The sequence below is a fragment of the Delphinus delphis genome, chromosome 8 (assembly GCF_949987515.2).
Source record: "Delphinus delphis chromosome 8, mDelDel1.2, whole genome shotgun sequence".
NCBI lineage: Eukaryota > Metazoa > Chordata > Mammalia > Artiodactyla > Delphinidae > Delphinus > Delphinus delphis.
In genome coordinates this window covers 72,583,435-72,602,842 of record NC_082690.1, presented here as the reverse complement: position 1 = coordinate 72,602,842, position 19,408 = coordinate 72,583,435, and the positions used below count along the sequence as shown (strand labels likewise).

Genomic DNA, 19,408 nt, shown 5'->3' with positions numbered 1-19,408 from the left:
TGGCAAAAGTCCTACCTTTGGCCTCATTCTACCCAGATTATGTCCTATGGCTTCCTCTCCTGAGGTATGGGAACTGATCTCCACACCTCACACTTCACGTCAGGTGGACATTTCTTGCTTTCTGTCTTGGTTCGTAGTTGTTTGCAGTACGCCCACTAGAATCGTTGACCCTCTACATTCCACAGAGAGAGCTGAAACCCAGAGAGGAAGGTGTCTGCCTAAGGTCCCCAGCAATACGGAGGCCATGGAAGACAGGGGTTAGAGCTTAGGATCTGAGACAGACTGACCTTGGTTCGAGTCCTGGCTGCATCACTTAGTTTTCCAGTGAGCCTGAGCCTCAGCTTCTTTAGGGGTGAAATAGGAATCGTGAACATCCCTACCCTGTTGGGGTATTATGGGTGTGAAATGACACCATGGAAGTAGTACAGCAGAGTTCTTGGTATATAGTAAGAACTCAGGAAATGTTGGTAATTAAGAGACTGGGAATTCCTTAACAATGGGGACTATCTTATTCATCCTTGCTCATTCCTCCTCTTACTTCCTTGCACAGCTGAGGCACCCAAATACTACTCTCTCTGGAATTGATACTAGAAGGATGTTTGTTAACTGGATGAATGCATGAATGCTCGAAATAAAGAACTGTTCACTTTGATGGGCTGTATGCTCCTGTTGAATGTTTTCAGCTTCGGTGATGTTTGGTCTCCATCGGACTGGAACCAGGCCAAGCTGAGAGTCTGTCCTCTGTAGCTCAGCTGCACAGTAAAGTGACTTGCTGTTCAGGTCCCATACCCACCAGCCCCGTGACCCAGGGCTTATACTCTCCAGAGCTGTGGGTTTCTTTTCTTTTTTTTTTTTTTTTTGTGTGTGTACGCGGGCCTCTCACTGTTGTGGCCTCTCCCGTTGTGGAGCACAGGCTCCGGACGCGCAGGCTCAGCGTCCATGGCTCACGGGCCCAGCCGCTCCGCAGCATGTGGGATCTTCCCGGACCGGGGCACGAACCCGTGTCCCCTGCATCGGCAGGCGGACTCTCAACCACGGCGCCACCAGGGAAGTCCTGTGGATTTCTTAAAGGACAGGTGGGGTCGTTTCCTCTTGATCTCTGGGCACAATATATGGTATTACTGGTAAATGATGTATAGCTTTATAATATATGTTTCCATTCACACTCACACGAGTCTCACCGTAGCACTGGGTTTGTCCGGTATAATATCCCAGGTTGTGGATGGAGACCCCGAGGATCGGTAGCAGGGAGTGGCTGGTCCAAAAGCACGCTGCAGGAGGGGCTGGAGGAGGGGCATGGTCCCATCTTCTGACCCCAACTCTGGTGGTCTTCCCACTGGATGAAGTCTTGCTGGGTCTGTAGTTCTTCCTGGGAGATGATCCCAGTAAGGTGAGGCGTACTGGGCTTGGCTCAAATGCCTTGATTTTGGTCACGGCCCCATCACCTTAAGGGGTGCAGCTCTTATGTGAGCCACCTCTCTCCTCGCTGTTCTCACTCCCTGATCTTCCTCCTTTGTGTTTGTAGTGGGGCTGAGAGTGCTTTGGGAAATCTGAGATTCCAATTTAGTGACTGGGGAGAGAGACGTTGTTTTTAGCCAGTGAGGTATCCCTGAGCCACCTCGAGCTCAGCAAGGCTGCAGCCCCAGCAGGTACAGATGTGCTGTGAATGATAGCCTGGGTATATCAGAAAGTACATGCCATTGTCCTAGAACACTAAGCATCAGAGCTGGAAGGGTCCTTGGAGATCAGTAAAGCTGCTGCCTTCGGTTCATAGGTGTGGAAACGGAGGCCCTGCGAGAGGTGGTGAGTCACCCAAGACCCTGTGCTAAGCTGTTGGCAGAGCCGCCCCATGCTCCTCTGAAAGGGCCACGCGGCAGCCCTGCCCGGCTGGTATTTGCCCTTGCTCTGAGTGCCTCATTTGAATTCATTTTAAAGCATCAGATTGTTTAAAAAGAGTTTTTTTGAAAGAACTGTGTATATCAGACAATATTTTCTGTAGTGTTAGTTTTTTAAATTGTTTATTATAAAAGTAATTTCATTGAAGAAAATGTGGGTAATACAGAAAGGTTCTATTTAGAAGATAACAAACTGAGTGGTATTAGTACATGTCAGAATCACCCTGTAGGCAGGTTGCTGTTTTTCAATGGAGGCTTTTAGACCAGTGGTCCCCTACACCCTGTAACCTTTGTGGAAGTTTAGCTACAGAGAGTAGGAGAGTAACAATCCAGAGAGACCGCTAAGGACTTCATTTAGTTCTACAGACTTCAGACAGGTAGATGTACTACTAATGCTAGTTGTTGCCATCTGCAGAGTCTCTTCCAGGTAACAAACCGCTTCTTCATAGGTGTTCTCATTGGATTATTGGATCATTATAAGAATCCTGTGAGGTAGGGAAAACAAGTATTATTTTCCCAATGCAAATGAACAATTTGAGCCCCAGGGAGATTAAGTAATTTGCTCAAGATTACACAGCTAGTAAGTAGAAGACCTATATACTTCAAACTACTACTTGGCATAAAGACAGCAGAAGGCACCTAATAAATATTGGTGAGTGAATGAATGAATGAATATAGGGGAAGGCACTAGAAATCATCTGGTCTGGTGGTTTTCAAACTGTGCTCGGGGAAGCCCTAGAATTCCATGGAGCCAGTTGGGGGTAGTGGGAGGTGGAGTTGATGGGGCTCTGAGCCCCTCCAACCGGTGTTATCCATTTTACCTACTGGGTAAATTGAAAACAATTTAGCTAACGAACTCCTACACCAGTGGTTCTCAAACGCTGGTGTGTATTACAGTCTCCCCGGGAGATGCTGATGGTTGGCCTGAGGTGGGTGCTGGGACTCTGATTGTTAACAAGTACAGATGGTCGTCAGGCCATGGCTGAGAAACAGTGGCCTACTTCTTGGAGTTGAGGAAGGTAAGACCCACAGAGAAGCAGAGAGTAATCCTCAGTACCTCATCTGCTGCCCTTCCCCCTGTACCACAACTGCAGCTGAGCCAGAAAGCAAATCACGTAGCAGAGAACAACAGAACAGTTTCCATAGCAATGCTTCATGGTCTGTGCCTGTCAGGACACCTCAGACAAACACTCGTCTGAACCCTCAGCCAGAACTTGTGTGAATCTTATCTACTTGTTCCACGCAAGGGGTCTGGGGGATGGGAGGAAAGAAGAGGGATGGATGGCATGCTTTTGTCATGTGCCCCTGTACTGGGGATTCTCCCCAATTTACCAACAGCTGGCAGCAAGATAGAGCAGACCAAGGAGGGCTAGGAATGGATTCTGGGCAAGAGGCATGGGGCCGTCGCAGCAGCGGATGGGGAGATGTGGATGGGAGCAAGGGCCATCTGGGCATGTATCATGTGATGGGCATGTATCATTACCTATTCATTCAAAAAAAGAAAAAGTAAAGGACATATGATCGTCCTTATTTACAGATGAAGAAATCAAAGGTCAGACACACACCTCTCGTGACAGAGGCAAGATCAAGTCCAAGTCTGTCAGGCTCCATAGCTACTGAGCTACAGTTGCTTTCAAATTCTCTGGCTAGTGAGTGAGGACTTGGGATATATACTGCCCAGCTGGCTCCTCCTTGTCTCAGGAAGGGGAGGATCAGCCTACAGGCAGCTAGGTAGGTGCTGGTGCTCATGCAAAGAGCTGAAATGGACTGTGTGAGGACATGGTTGGTCCTAGAGCTGGAGGTGGAGTCTGTCCAGTCTTTAGCTGTAATGTCTCCCTTCCCCCACAATTAGGGTTCCGGTGCCCTTCAAACCGCAGGTGCCTTCGACATGGGCTGTCCCGACTGCCCCCTCCAAACTCACCCACTGCAGGTCCTTTGGATTGGTGGCCCCTGTGGACGGGCTGCCCAGCTCTCTGACTTGGCTTCGCCTCAAGGAAATGAGCTTCTCCCGGGGCAAGTGACATCCATTCATTTTTAGAACAGATGTTCATTGAGCACCTTTTACGTTCCTCTAACTGTTCTAAGTGCTGGGGATGCGGCAGTTGAACAAAATGAAATTTTTGCTCTCTTGGAGTTGCCCGTTCTAGTGGGGAGACAGACAAATAGGTATATGATGGGGTGTGACATGCTAGGAAAGAAAATAAAACAGTGTGAGGGGTAGAAGGATGGGGTTGAGTGGTCAGGGAAGGTCCTCTGAGAAGGTGACATGTGAACTAAGACCCAAATGAAAGGAGGGAGAGAAAGAACCGTGTGGATATCTAGGGAGGAGCATTCCAGGCACAGTGAATGGCCAGTGTGAAAGCTAACTCTGGAAGCGTGCCTGGCCAGTTGGAGGAACAGCAAGGAGGCCGGTGTGGCTGGAGAGGAGTGAGTGAGGATGAGAGTGGCAGCAGTGGAGGGAAGGGAGCTGGGGACCAGATGGTGTGGAACCTTAGAGACCAAGAGCCAAGCTTTGGATTTCCTTCTGAGCTGGGGTGCCACTGGAGGATTTGCACCCTGGGGACACATGCCTGGCTTCAGCCTTAGAGCCTCCAGCCCCCTTGTCTGGGAAGGGAATCTGTCACCTGGGACCGAGCCCACAGGAGGCTGAGTAGCCCCTGCTGGGGACGTGAACAGTCACACAGGCAGGGAGCCCAGCGACACTTGCCAGGCCTCCCCAGCTGCAGTTGTTTCTTCCAGGCCAGGGCTAAAGGGTCTCTCGGAGCTGGCTACCTCCAGGCCCCCATGTCTGGGTGGCCTTACACTCCTCGGAGTTAGAAGGCATCCCAAAGAGAGTCTGGTGGCAGGGCTGCAGCATTCCCGGTGCCTGCACTCCACCCTCTGCGAGTGCCACTTCTCCCGCTGACGCCCCGGCCCAGGGGAGGAGCCCTGTGCCTGTGTATCCCAGCCCAGCAGCCTGGCCGCTCTCCAGCCTGAGAGAAGAATGCTGCTTCCCACAGGACCAGTGGGAGAACTCGGGCTAGTGGGTTATAATTATCCAAAGTGCTAATTTTGTTTCAAATGTTATGTGTTTTTTATGAAGTAGGGACATTCACGAAAGAAATTTATATATTAGCCCATGTAGTATGCATTTGTCCCAGTCGTGCACTTCATTCAAGAAACTGGAATTCAGAGTGATAAAGGCACCATATATTGACCCCATCGAATCATAAGCGCACCGAGCTGCCCACTGCTCACCTGGTAGCTCCTGCCATTTGTTATTTCCATGGTTTCCCGCTTCTCACTCAGGTCATTCATTCATCTCTAATGAGTACTTCCATCTTAAAATGTCCAACACAGAACTCTTGATTTTCTCCCCAAGCCGACCCCTCCCCACAGGCTTCCTCACCTTGATAAACAGCCCGACTCTCCACCCATCGCTCAGGGAATCCATCTTGAACCCTTCTTTCACTTACTCCCTGTGAAATTCCATCGGCAGGTCCTACACGCCCTACTTCCAAAATAGATTGTAAATCCAGTTGTTTCTCTGTCCCCACTGCCACCAGCCCACTCCAAGCACCACCCAGTCCTGCCTGGCCTGGTCCTCTGCAGTGCAGGGCCTCCTGAACCATCTCCCTCTATTTTGTCCTTCACCAAGTGGCCTTTTCAAATGTAAGTCAGACCTGATCACCCACTGCTTAAAACCCTCCAGTGGCTCCTCAGCCTCCCCACAAAACACTCCTGGCCTCCCCCCAGCCTTCCCGAGGCCCTGCCTTCCCTTCACGCGGAGGCCTGCCTCTCCCCTGGCTCTTGGCCCCAGACCCTACTGGCCTCCTGCCGGTTCCTGGAACCGGCAAAACTTCCCACTTCAGGCCTTTCTGTTTGTCGTTTCCTCTGCCTGGAAAGCCCGCCCTTCAGGTGATTGTACGGCTGGCTCTTCCTCAACTTTCAGGTCACAGTTCAGAGGCCACCTTACCGGAGAGAACTTCCTACGACCTGTCCTTCTAATCATATCACTCTGTTTTGGTTTCTTCCTAACTCTTATCGCTAGCCACACGCTGATGATTTGTATGTCTGCTTGCTCGTTGGTCCCTCGTTAGAACGTAAGCCCCTTGAGGACAGGAGCCTTGGGCCTTGGTCTCTGCCGTACCCCTCCCACTAGAGCCGTGCTTGAACCTTACGGGCACTCTGTAACTGTTCATCCACTCACTTATTCATTCACCTCTGGTACATAAAACCAGAGATAGATAGGTGGAGCACAGAAGCATTTTAGGGCAGTTAAACTATAATGATGGATAACATGTCTTTATACATTTGTTCAAACCCATAGAATGTACTACACCAAGAGTGACCCCTGATGTACACCACGGGCTTTGGGTCATAACGATGTGTCACTGTAGGTTCACTGACTGTAACAAATGTACTGCTCAAGTAGGGGCTGTGGATAGCGGGGAGGCTGTGGATGAGTGGAGGCAGGGACCTTTCTGTACTTTCTGCCTAATTTTTCTGTGAGCCTAAAACTGCTCTAAAAAGTAACATTTTTTAAAAGAAAACAATGCATTAATATCAATTGAAAGTATTAATTCCTTAGTTGTTTCCTATTTTGCACTATAATTTTTTTAATGTCATGAAGTTCAATAAAAGTTGACTGTCTGGAAAAAAAAAAGATAAATAAGAGACAGACTCTATCCCCAAGGGGGTTTGGTCCTTTTGAAGAATCAGCCGCTGCCTTTCTGGGCGTACGTTTTCCAGGGCACCCGTCTCCCTGCGCTATCACAGTGGGATGGGTGGCCACCTCCTAACCTAGCATTTGTACTGTGTAGGAGCTGTGTAGCAAGTGGATTGGGCTAAATTGGGCACAGCACCCAACCCAGAGCATACACTCAGAAGGCATTTATGAAGTGATTGGAAAGCATAGGAAGAATTCCTTCTCAGGTTTGTGTCATCCAGTGGCTTCTCAGTGGACTCTAGTGCTCTAACCTCCTAATCTGCATGTGGTTTCTTCTGGACCTGCTGCTGGGTTCCAGAACAGACCTTCTTACACCCACCCCCATTACTGCTTTAGCTCCCAGCCTCCTCTCCTGCACACGGGTTGTTCCCAAACAGGTGTGGGGAGAACAGTGTCGAGAGGGTCTGCTGTGACCAGGCTCCAGGAACAGCAGCAGGCCGGCTTCTCCGGGCCCCAGAGCTGCATTGTGCCCCTGCCCCTCTGCTGGTGCCCCTCAGAGATATTTGTTGCAGACATCTTGAAATTTCCGGTCAGGTCCAAACACCAGCACCCAGGCCAGGCTGCAAGGAAACATAGTACAGCAGCTCCTGCAGAAACAGTTTAGTGCTGGACATGGGCTATGGGGAGAGTCAACGGACTTGGACTCCAACACGGCTAATGTGGCTTCAGGCTAAACTGATACAGGCAGCCTCTGGGACCAGGTGTGCATCTAGATAGAGCCCTTGGCCAGTTTGGGGAATGTGCTTCTAGAGGGATGATGACAACTTGGAACCTACCAAGAGGAGGGGGCCCTGACTGGCCATGGAGGCGGGCCACCAGGTTATACAGAGGGATGATATATCACCCGAGTTAAGAAGTCTAAGAGGATAGGAGAGCCATGTGCAAAACACTTAAAGGGGTTAAACTCCACAGGTGCCATGCTGTGCCCTTACTGCTCCATCGCCAGAGCCAGACCCCTGCTGGCAGCACCAGACTCCACCTCAGGCCCGCTTGTTCACAGCCTCGCCCTGGAGCCACATCCCAGGGCATGCGCCTCCTCTGGGACCTCTCCCAGAGTCTGTTTTTTCATGAATAGAGTGTGATCAAAATACCTCCTTCCCAGGGCTGCTCTGTTAAATGAGATGGGTCACGCAGAGCCCTTAGCACAGTACATGGTCATAGTAGGCCCTCGAGAGCCTGAGTTGCCTTTTCTGTTCCTTCTCCCAGCGCAGCCAAGAAGCCCAGAAAGCTAGCAGTTCTGACAGAGAACACAGAATTCAGAAAGACAGTCTGTGGGGAGGAGTTCAGTTGTTTATAAAACAGGCCAACACGTTTCCACCTCGTAAGTTCTAAATCCATCATCCCTAGCTCCCTAAATCTAAGAATAGTCACCCAGTGGAGCCAACGTGCCGCAGCACGCTCTCTCCGCAGGTGACCGCGGCCGCGCAGCCACAGCAGCCTCAGCACCTCCTCCTGCGGTGGGAGTGGGGAGGGCTGGCCTCCGCCCCTCCCAGCTTGGCTGTTTCTGAACCTGTCTCAGATTCAGCTTTCTTTCCCTTCCAGATCCTTCCTCACTGGGCTGTTTTAACCATCAAACCTCAGTGATACAAAGGGGGAGATAGCAGTGGGAAGGTGTGTAGGGGGGGACCTTTGGTGAGATGCTGCCCCACTTCTGGGCCTCAGTTTCCTCTTATGTAAAGGGATAGAGAACTACTGAGAGAACTGAACAACGTTTTAAGCTACAAGAAGTTCTAGAGCAGTCCCAGCCTTGCAGCCTCAGAACGAGACCTCTGAGGGCAAACCCATCAATTCAACCCGTTTTTATTTATCCTCTGAGCCGGGGCCGCTCCTCTGTCAGGTCTGAGGGAGCCAGCCTGAGGACCTGGGTGTGTGGCCCCCTCTTCTGCTTTTCTGCCTACACCTTCCTTCTCTCTCTCTCCCTCATACGCATCCGTACCCACCACACCGCCGCACAAATTCGCCGGGCTCAGAAGGGCATTTGCTCTGTCTCATCCCAGAATCTGCCCACTGTTAGGAATGCCCTCGCCAGCTGGGGGCTCAGGACCTCTGGCGCAGGCCACCTGCCACTCTCCAGGGTGGCCTTCCAGTCCTTACGGCGTTCTTCCTGATGGTGAGCAGAAATCAGCCTGCCCGTGGCTTCTCCTCCCCACATCTGTGGACTCTCCTTTAGCCTCTGGGAGAGAAGAAGACAGCTCTGTGCTCTTGGTAGCCATTCATTCATTTGTGTGTTCATTCATTCAAACAACAGGTATTAGTACTCATGAACTGTTAGTACAGTTTCAGGTGCTGAGAAATAGTAGCAAACAAAGAGTCCTGCTCTCAAAGAGCTTGTGTTCTGGTCAGGAGAGAGATAATAAATAACCACTTAAAAATATAAAGAAAAATAAAGCAAGTGAGGAGACAGAGATGGGGTGGGACGTAGATTGCTACTTCATATAGAGTTGTCAGGGAAGGCCTCTCAGATAAGGTGACATTTGAACAAATACATGACAACACGAGGGAGTGAACCTGTGGACATCAGGACAAGAGCATTCCGACTGCAGGAACGGCAAACGCAAAGGCCCTGAGGCCAGTGCTGTTTGAAGAACAGGAAGGAAGTCAGCGTAGCTATGGTGACGTCAGCAAGGTGGAACTTGACAGGACATGAGGTCCAGGAGTAGGCCAGCTGTTGTTTATCTGAGTCAGAGGAGAAGCCATTGGAGGATTCTGAGCAGAGCAGTGCCATGTCGACTTAGTGCCAGGTTTTAGCAGGATCCCTCAGGTTTTGTGTAGAGAATACAACAGAAGCAGCAGAGAGGGCAGGTAGAAAGCCCTTGCAGGAGGGCCAGTGTGAGGTGATGGGCTGGTGAGAAGTGGCCAGATTCCAGCTGTGTTTAAAACATTACCTTCCTAAACCCCTCATCTTTTCTCACTCGGTGGATGGCCACAGCAACCTCTTTGGCCTCCTTGCCTTTAGCCCTCATCCCCCATCTCTTCCTCTCACCCCATTCTCAGTGCCGTCATGGATCCTTGTCTGGAAAGGACCCCAGGCCAGCCATCTTCTACTTAGCCTTCCCTGAGGCAACTTTGGCTACAATACCAAAATATCTCCAGAGTAACACTGGGGGCTAACAGCCCCACTTCCTGATTCTGGAATGGCTTCTTCCTGCTGCTTCAGATCCTGCCTCGAGGGCATCTTTGGCCCTGGAGAGTGATGGATGGTCTACTAATTGAAAGGGTCCTGCACTGACAGTGCCTCTTCCCTCAGACTGGCCCATTGGGACCATTGTCCTCACAGCCGTTCTCTAGGCTGTTCTGTTGTAGGAGCTGCCCCTCTCTGGGCAGTGTAACCAGGGACAAAGACTCACAGCTCTCTGTTCTTGAGGCCGGTGGCCAGGAGGCAGCTCTGGTCACAGATCAGGGAATAAAGACAAGCAGCCAGGCACAGGACTGGAGTTGATCTCAGCATTATGTGTGTGTATACTCCTCCCTGCTGCTCTCCAGACAGAGCAGGGGGCTCAGAAAGACTGTGGGCAGGGGAACAGCCCAGAGGTATTCACTTCCACTCAGTAGCTCTATCCTGAGTGCCTGTACCATGTGCCTGAGGGCTGATTGGTGAGCGTGTCCTGCTCACAGCACCTGGCTCCCATCCCCAGCTCACAGTTACAAATAGAAGCACCTCGAGATCCAGGAGGAGTGTGGTGTGTGTGCTAAGAGAGCTCTGGATATCTTAAGAGCTCAGAGGAAGTGAAATTAATAGCCTTCTAACAGCCCAGGAGGACCCAGCCCTACACCTGCCCACAGTTCACTCCTGCAGCAAACAGGATGCCATCAGGATCAATGAAGGCAGCTCAGAGTGAGCAAATGTCAGTGGGTACCCTCTATTTAAGACTGGTAAACTCTTATTCATCCTTCAAAACCCAGCTAAGAATTAACCCCTGGAACTTTCAGTGTCACCTGCCTCCCCTCCCAATAGAGTGTATCATCCACTCTATGCTACCTCTGTCGGTTAGAAATACTGTTATTTTTTTGATCATCATCCTGTGTTATTGCTTTTTAAAATATATGAACACACAACAAAGAAAATCTCAGTTGCCCTTCCCCCATTTCTCCCTCTCTTCCTCAGAGACTATTCTCTGTTTGGGATGTATTCTTCAGGATCTATACATACAGAAATATATAGGGGCTTTGCATAAATTGAATCATACTCTCTATATTGTTCTGCAGCCTATTTTCTCTTAAAAATGTCTGCAATATCTTGCCATGTCAGGCCACAGAGTGCTACCTCATTATTTTTATTTTTATTTTTTTGCGGTACGGGGGCCTCTCACTGTTGCGGCCCCTCCCACTGCGGAGCACAGGCTCCGGACGCACAGGCCCAGCGGCCATGGCCCACGGGCCCAGCCGCTCCGCGGCATGCGGGATCCTCCCGGACCAGGGCACGAACCCGCGTCCCCTTCATCGGCAGGTGGACTCCCAACCACTACACCACCAGGGAAGCCCTACCTCATTATTTTTAATAGCTGTATATTATTCAACAGTAGGGTCAAACTGTAGTTTCTTTACACACTCCTCTGTTGATGGGTATTTAGGGGTTTCCCCCCAGTCTTTCATGATTACAAACAATGCTACAGTAAACACCGTTGTGCCAGCCTCCTTGCGTACACATGCCATTGGTCCCTGTAATCGTCATTCCCCATGGCTGTCTACCCTAGTGGCCTGGGAGCCCCAGGGCAGAAACTGGATTTTCCTCTTCGGGGTGTTTTGTCCATACAGGGCCCAAGCCAGAAGAGGCGTCCACATGATGAGATAAATGGACTCATCTGAGCAAAATCACAACTGTGTGAAAGGCCTGGGTGAACTCAGGGAGCAGCAGCAAGCCCATGGGGCTGGAACAGAGGACAGAGCGGTGATGCGGCCAAGAGGGACAGGCTGCCCTGAGAGCCAGATAAGAGGCCCATTGTAGGTAGTGGGGAGACAGGAAATTGTTCATAGGAAGACCTAGTTCATGCTGTGTTTCAGCCTGGTTTCCCCCACCCAGGCCAGCTACCTCAGAAGAAACTAGCTTTTGTAATTGTCCAAGCGAGAGAGGATCAGAACCTGAACCTCTTCTTTCTGTCCTGAGGTTGCCACCTAGACCCAAAACACTTCAGGAGGCCTGAATTCCTTGCTCACAGCAGGACCTAGGGACCACCAATTACTGCCCAAAGGGTGGGATACTCATGAGCTTGGGCAGCTAAACACTCAGAAGTTTCTTCCAAATTTGCCCGGCTCCAAGGCCAGCTCCGTCCACACTGGCATTGACCACCTGCCCGAATCCAGAGACTTCCTCTGCGTGAGGCGCTCAGACCTCACCCCTCCTGTCTCTCTCTCTCTCTCTCTCTCTCTCTCTCTCTCTGTCTCTCTCTGCTTGGTGCCCGAGGTCCTTGTGAGGCCTTGTGAGGCCTAGGTCCTTGACAGGCAAGAGACAAGGTGAACCATTGGCTGCCTAACTTTTCGCACCATCCCGCCCTCCTCTCTCCACCCCACCAGATGCGGACGGGAGTGGGGTGCGGCAGGGCCTGCTGCAGCTGCCTCTGCCTCAGCCCCAGCGCTCACAAGGGCTCGGAGGGGTTTCTGCTCCTCCGCAGAGTGCTTCTCTCACCAGTTACAGCTCTGGACTGCCATCACTGACCTTGTTCCTGTACAAGTGCGCCATGACTCTCTACCTTTTCTTCATTATCGAGGAACAGAGGTTTGGCTAGAGAGGACAATATATATTAACAGAAGAGGTTCTGGAGTCCTACTGCCTGGGTTTCAGTTCAGCTCTGCTTCTCACCAGCTATGTGACCTTGCACAGTTCATACCACCTCCCTGGTGTGTTAGGCTGTACCTCACAGTCTTGTTGTGAGGATTTAGTGAATTAATACGTATAAAGTGCTTTTCACAGGGCCTGGCATACACTAAGTATTCGGTGACTTTGTTACCGTTTTGGAACTAGTGAAGGAGCCAGAGACTCAGGGGTCCTGGATCCTAGTCCTGACTAGGGCGGCCACATGACCATGGACAAGTTCTTTCACCTCTCTGAGCCTAGTTTCCTCATCTGTAAAATGGAGGTAAGAACACCTCAGAGAGTTGCTGTGAGAATTAAGGTAACATTTATGTGAAACTGAGAAGCACCATCCCTAGGTTGTAGCCCTCATTTTCATGGTCAGAAATGGCAGCTAGAGCTCCAGCCATCACATCCACATTTCCAGTGACAGGATGGAGGAAGGGGCAAAGGGCACATGCCATCTGTCTTTGAAGGAAGGATCCCATAAGCTACTACAGAACATTTCAGCTCAAATCTCATTGGCCACGCCCTGCTGCAACAGAGGTTGGGAAATGTAGTCTCCATTCTGTGGTTCGGGGACAACCAGGAGTTTCTGTCACACATACTCAGGTGTTTGCCCCTCCTAGGCAAGACCCTCCAGCAGAAACGCTGCCGCCTTCCTAGAGTTGGGCTGCAGTCCCAGCACCATAAGGCCCTGTGAGGACCCAGGTTGCCAAGAAGCTCAAGCAGGTGCCACAAGACCTGAACAGATTTGGGTACTGTGTCCAGCCTGTGCTGGGGACCCTGCCAGCCCTGAGGTTCCGCTGCCTGCAGGGCTCTTAGGCTGACGCAAGTGTGGTGGGCCATGAGCTTTGTCACTTGTCACAGCCTGCATCAACTCCACTTAGCCCTGTGAGCAAGGGCCCAAACTCTGAAGAGGCTAGGGAATCCCTCTGTAACTATGAGCTCTCCACCCAAGGCTCAGCCATGTGCCCCAGGGCCAGTAAAACAGATCTAGACCAATCAGATGGGATCTCAGTGTCCTCAAGAACCTGGCGAGTGCCGGGCACACTGCAGAGAGTCCTCTGTCATGCCAGGAATCATCATGAACTCACCTGTTTCGAAAACTGGGTGTCCCGTATTCCAGTTAGCTTAGGAAGAGGCTTATCATGGGCTGTCCTTCCTCTCACCTCTACATGAGAACAGCCTGCATAGTAGCATCTTGCTGAGTCCAGACGGCCTTTCCATCTTCACTGTGCCGCTGAATAGGTGGCCCTAAGTGAGGGTGAGGGACAGGGGGTGTGCTTGAAAGATATTCTAAAATGCTGGAGGAGCTCAGAACTGAAAAATGTCCTGTGTGAGTCCTTCTGTTACTGGGATGGCCCATCTTTCATTCTCCGAGTTCAGCAGCCTGGTTTCTTTCTATAGGAGGTTTGTTTAAAGTGTTGGGGAACCCCTGACTTGTCATTCCACCCTAGGCCTTCCCATCTGCTGGGAAGGTTTGCCACCAGCATGGCCTTCCTTGCCTTTTCCTCCTTTCCCCGTGGTCTGCTTCCTACGTGGGTGTGAGCTGTCACCACGTGTCAGGCACTGTGCCAGGACATTAAATGTACATCAGCACATGCAGGCCTCCTCCTAGCAACCCTGTGAGGTAGCTGGGGACAGACGTACCATTGTCACACAGCTGTGTGGTGATGTGGGACCCAGGACAGCATAGCACGGTCCACAGTATGTATTATATATATACCAGGGGCTGACGGAGTACAACCCACGGGCCTGCTGTGTACGGCCTTGCGAGCTAAGAATGATTTTGAAAGGCTTGTGATAAAGAATAAGAATATGCAACAGAGACCGAATGAGACCATCGAACCTGAAGTATTTACTGTTTGCCTTCATAGAATAACTGGCGAGCCCTGGTATAGAACATGCAGAGTTTAGCACAGATGCCGGAGCCACACTGTCTGGGTCTAGCGCCTCAGTTTCATTAACTATAAAATGAGAATAATCTATAAAACGTGGCTGCCTCACAAGGTTGTTAGAATTAAATGAGATAAAGAATATAAAGCACCTAACCTTGAGTCAGCTTCTTTGGAAGTACTGGGGGAAACTGTATCTGAGCCTTTGCCAGGCTTCTCAACCCAGTGGGCTACCCCGGCCCCAAACAGGCTTCCTTAGAGCGTTTCCTTTGGCAGGAGGAGAGGGACCTGCCAGCTGCCCGTTGTGCCGCGTCCTGCTGGTAGGTCAGCGCTGGCTTCCTCCCACCCCCATTCCTGCTGACCGTCAGCTGGTGCCACTCACCAGGGCTGGGCGCAAAGCCCATGCCAGGTGCCGAGCTAGGCCCGCAGGTACCAAGCCTGTTCCATTCTCCACCTCATGCCTCAGATCCACCTGGCTGAAACTCCTGCTTGACTGCAGGACTTGTGGCCTGGGGTTCATCCTCTCTGTGTGCATTTCCTCATTCATGTGCCAAACAGGCAGACATCTGTGTTTCCCCAAGCCCTAGCTCTTGGCTAATGATTGCCTTCCTACCAGGGAAAAGGAAAGAGAAGGGTAATCCTGGGCCAGCCAGCCTCCCTCTGTGAAAGAGCGGTCTGCAAAACAGATTTTCAGTGGTTAATGAGTGAAATGTAAAGATGTGTTAAGAAACTCAGATCATTGAAAAAAATCAAAAGAATATTTTCTGATCTGGATAGGGATAGGCTTTCAGTTCTTACAAACTATGGAAGAAATGATAAGATAAAAAAACAAGAAATTGTACTACCTAGAACCATAAACTTTATGTTTTACATCAAAAGACCTAAAACAAAATTTTAAATCAAACTGAGAAAAAATAGTTATGCCAGATACGGCATAGAATTAATATTCTTAAAATAAAAATCTTTAAAACAATAAGGCTCTTGAGAACAACAACAACAGCAAATTTTCACTTAGTACAGTAGTGCCCCCTTATCCGCAGTGTTGCTTTCAGTGGTTTCAGTTACCCCACTGTCAACCACAGTCAGACAATATTAAGTGGAAAATTCCAGCAATAAACAACTCTTTGAAATTGTGTGCCATTCCAAGTAGTGTAATGAAATCTTGCTCTGTTGTGCTCCATCCCACCCAGGATGTAAATCAGCCCTTTGTCCAGCCCATCCACACTGTACGTGCTACATGCCCATGAGTATAGGAAAAACCAGTATACATAGAATTTGGTACTCTCCATGGTTTCAGGCATCCACTGGGGGTCTTGGAAAGTGTCCCCTGCGCAAAAGGGTAGACTACTATACTATGTATTTTATATATACTTGCTCATTTAATCCTTATAAATGAATAAATATTTATAACCTTTATGATAAAGGTACTATTATTATCCCCATTTAACAGATGAGGGGACTGAGGCTCAGAGAAGCTAAGTAACTTGCCCAAGGTCACGGCTAATAAATGGAGAAGATGGGATTGAACCCAGCCATCTGGATCTTGGGTCTGAGCACTTAAACTCTTCTATATGAAACAGGAAAAATGTATTAAGCAGACAATACACAAAAGAGGAAATTCAAATATGTGAGGAAAATAAGAATTACTTTTCAATTTCTGTGGGAATCAGAAAAGTACAAATAAAAATAATGAGATACCGTTTTTGTCTTCAAATTAGAAAAGGTTCTTAAATACTATAATAACTAATGAATACTGGCAATGCTGAGTGATACAGAGAGTCCCACAGACTGTTGTAGTTGTATTCAAGTGGCCTTTCTGCAAAGTATTCTGGCAGTACTCAAAACAAGACTCAGGAATCTCAAAAATGTCCATACCATTTGACCAGGAATTCCCATTCTAAGAATCTAATTTGAGAAAATAGAGATGTAGACAAAGATTCACGCACAAAGATGTTCATAGAAATGTTATACAAAATAATGAAAAATTAGAAACAGCCTATCTATCTGATAATGGGATACAGGTTAAGGAAATTGTTTAATCTCCATAATGGGCAATTAGGCAGTCATTTTACATAAATCTGGACAACAAAAGAGACCATAAACAAAGTGAAGAGACACCACAGACTCCTGGGAGAAGACACATGCAATGCTTATAACAATTATATAAACAAAAGAATATACAAAGAATACTTATAAATCAGTAAGAAAAAGGCAAACAAAGAGCAAAACAGGCAAAGAATGTAAACACGCAATTCATAGAAAAAGCAATTTAGGGCTAGTAACATAAAGACATGCTCCATCTCACTAGTAGTCAAGAAAATGCAAATTAATCACATGTACTTAATCAGAATAGCGAGAGTCTTAAAGGCAAAGATAGAGGGAAACGAATTCATATCTGTTGCTGATGGGACCATAAATGATGGGACTACAGCCATGGTGGAGAGCTGTTTGGCCACACCTGGTAAATGTGAACATGTGATTCCGCCACAATCACACTTCTAGGGATCAATGTGCACAAACACCAATTTGTACAAGGATACGTGTTCCAGGATGTTCACTGCAGTGTTGTTTATAGTAGCAACAGTAGTAATAGTATTGTAGTAAAATATTATGGTATATTATATATTGTAATATATAATGTGTAATAAAGTAGCAACAATTATCATCATTAAAGAACTGTCCATCAGAAGGGAAATGGATGAGTAAAATATGATTTATGCATAATGGGATATGTACTATACACAGTTAAAATAAATGAACTAAATCTGTAACTATCAGCTCAGAGAGATTTCAAAAACAATGGTATAAAGAGCAAGTCATAACAGAAGACACATATTTGAATGACACTACTTATGTAAATCTTTAAAACAAACTAAAATTTTTATATAATATTTAAGGACACATACATGTAGAAAAATATAAAACAAGCATGCAAGTAACATACACCAACTTCAAATAGTGGTTACTTCCAGGAAGGAGGGAATGGATGGAGGGCCAAGGATGGGAGGTGGGTCTTAAACTGTATCTTTATAATTGAAGCAAATATGGCAAAATGGTAACTAATGTTCTGAAGCTGATTGAGGAATATGTCTTTCTGTTAAATTATTTTTTGTACTTTTCTGCATATTGAGCTTTTTCAAAATTTCAAATTATTTTAAATTTACTTTTTGAACAATTCCCAGTTCTACGGAGAAATGCTTGTGTTATTAAGGCATAAAAACAACACAATAGATACACAAATATTTACAAGTTTCACAGATTGAAGGTTTGAAAGAGATACGTTAAAATATTCATAGCAGTGGGCAAGATTCTAGAAGTCTGCTTTTCTTTACACCTATCCATATTTTTCTTTTTTTCCCCTTTTTACCATGAAGATGTATTACTTTTATATCCAGAAAAAAAAATTTTTTTTAAACAACTACAGAAAAGTGTGAGCGAGTTTAGTTAGGGTCCAAAACCCAGGAAGAGGTGCTGTGATGGGGTGGGAGCATCACAGGCTGTCAGAGAGACCTGTGCTCGAATGCTGGCTTGGAGGTTGGCCGTAGGACTCTGAGTTCTTCAATCTTTGATCTAGTCAGCAAACCCCTGTTGAGCCGCAGCTGGGGACAGGGCAGTGAGCAGAACATATGTGTTCCTTCTCTCACTGTAGGGCAGACAGTCTAGTGAGGAGGGGATAGTAAACACATCACCACCCAGACCATCTATCCGCTGCCTGTGAGGGAAAGTACAAGGGCAATGACAAGATTCCAAGTTGATCGGGTGCCGGGGAATCTGGCCTCTGAGCATGATTTAAACAGATTCTGGAGGATGGGGGTTGTGGAGCCCAGCAAAGCCAGGACTTGGAGAGAAAGGCCGGCCCCACAGGGCATATTTCAGGGACTGAAGGAAGGCAGGGGTTCTGGCATGCAGTGGGGTGGGGAAAGTTGTGCAGGGGGACCCCAGCAGGCTGGTCCGGAGCCAGATCACTCAGGGCCTCACAGGCAAGGAAAGGCCTTTAAGGGTGGGGGAACTCAGTGAAGGGTTGAAGCAGGGGAGTGACCTGGTTAGATCTGCATCCTCAGAGATTGTTTTGATGCTCTTTGAAGATCAGAGTTGCTGGCGAGCAGCCCAGTTAGTTAGTTGGCTACTGGTGTGGCCCAGATGAGGGAAAATGGGGTTGGGATCAGGGTGATGGCGGTGGAGATGGAGAGGTGTGGAAGGATTTGAGAGACTTTCGGAGGCAGAATTGGCAGGTCTAGGATTGTGTGTGTGTGTTCGTGGTGGGGGGAGATGCAGGTGTGGGGGTGGGAGGTGGCACTGAGGGAGGGGCCACGGAGGAGAGCCAGGTTTGGGACCTGAATGGTTGTGGGCTGGTGGGAGTGAAGAAAAGAGCAGACTTAGGAGGGCAGGGGAGGAAGCAGAGATGGCGAGCGGGCCCCCAGGTGTGGCTGAGCTTTGGTTTCTTCCTGCGTAAACTGGGGGTTTGCGGTGACACCTGCGCCCCCAGGGTGAGTGTTTTGGCCCTGTTCCCCAGAACCATGTCTACAGCAGTCTCGTCTCTCCCTCGCAGGCGGGACGTGTTACTCTTGGGGCTGGAACGAGCACGGCATGTGCGGGGACGGCACCGAAGCCAACGTCTGGGCCCCAAAGCCCGTGCCAGCTCTGCGGTCATTGTCGGGACTCCGCGTGGGCTGTGGGGCCGGCCACTCCCTGGCCCTCTGCCAGCGGCCAGCCCTCCCTGCCCTGGGCCAGCGCCCCAGGGACACTGATCCTTTCCCAGATGCCACCAAGGAAGCCGGATCTCAAGAAGCCATGGACCAAGAGAGAAACTGGAAAGACAGACATGCAGAAGCTTCTCCCCAAAGCCAATCTGACAGGTTCAGAAATGGGGGGCTTGTGACAGAGACCCTTTAATAAAGCAACTTTACCCACCCAAAGTGTCCCCAGAGAAATGCTTTGTCAGGTTGCGGTGTTGGCCTGCGAAGGATTCAGGAGGCACTCTGGGTGGGCTGACCAGACGGGAACGATAGGAGCCCCGTGTCTGGGCTCAAGGAATGGACATCCTTTCTGCCCAGCATGTGAGAATGAGGGTTCAGTCCTCACCCAAGGACATGGGAAGCAGAGGAAGGCTCCAGCCTGT

At 49.1% G+C, this 19,408-nt stretch overlaps 1 protein-coding gene across 1 annotated transcript in view; it reads left to right on the top strand.

The window, feature by feature from the left end:
• The window catches only part of SERGEF (secretion regulating guanine nucleotide exchange factor), a 219,134-nt gene extending 199,937 nt beyond the window's left edge, over nucleotides 1-19,197 (top strand). The window contains exon 11 of the mRNA XM_060017337.1: nucleotides 18,839-19,197. Coding sequence (XP_059873320.1) covers nucleotides 18,839-19,182 — 344 coding nt within the window. The 3' untranslated portion in view covers nucleotides 19,183-19,197. The remainder of the gene's footprint in view (nucleotides 1-18,838) is intronic.
• Nucleotides 19,198-19,408: the final 211 nt, after the last annotated feature.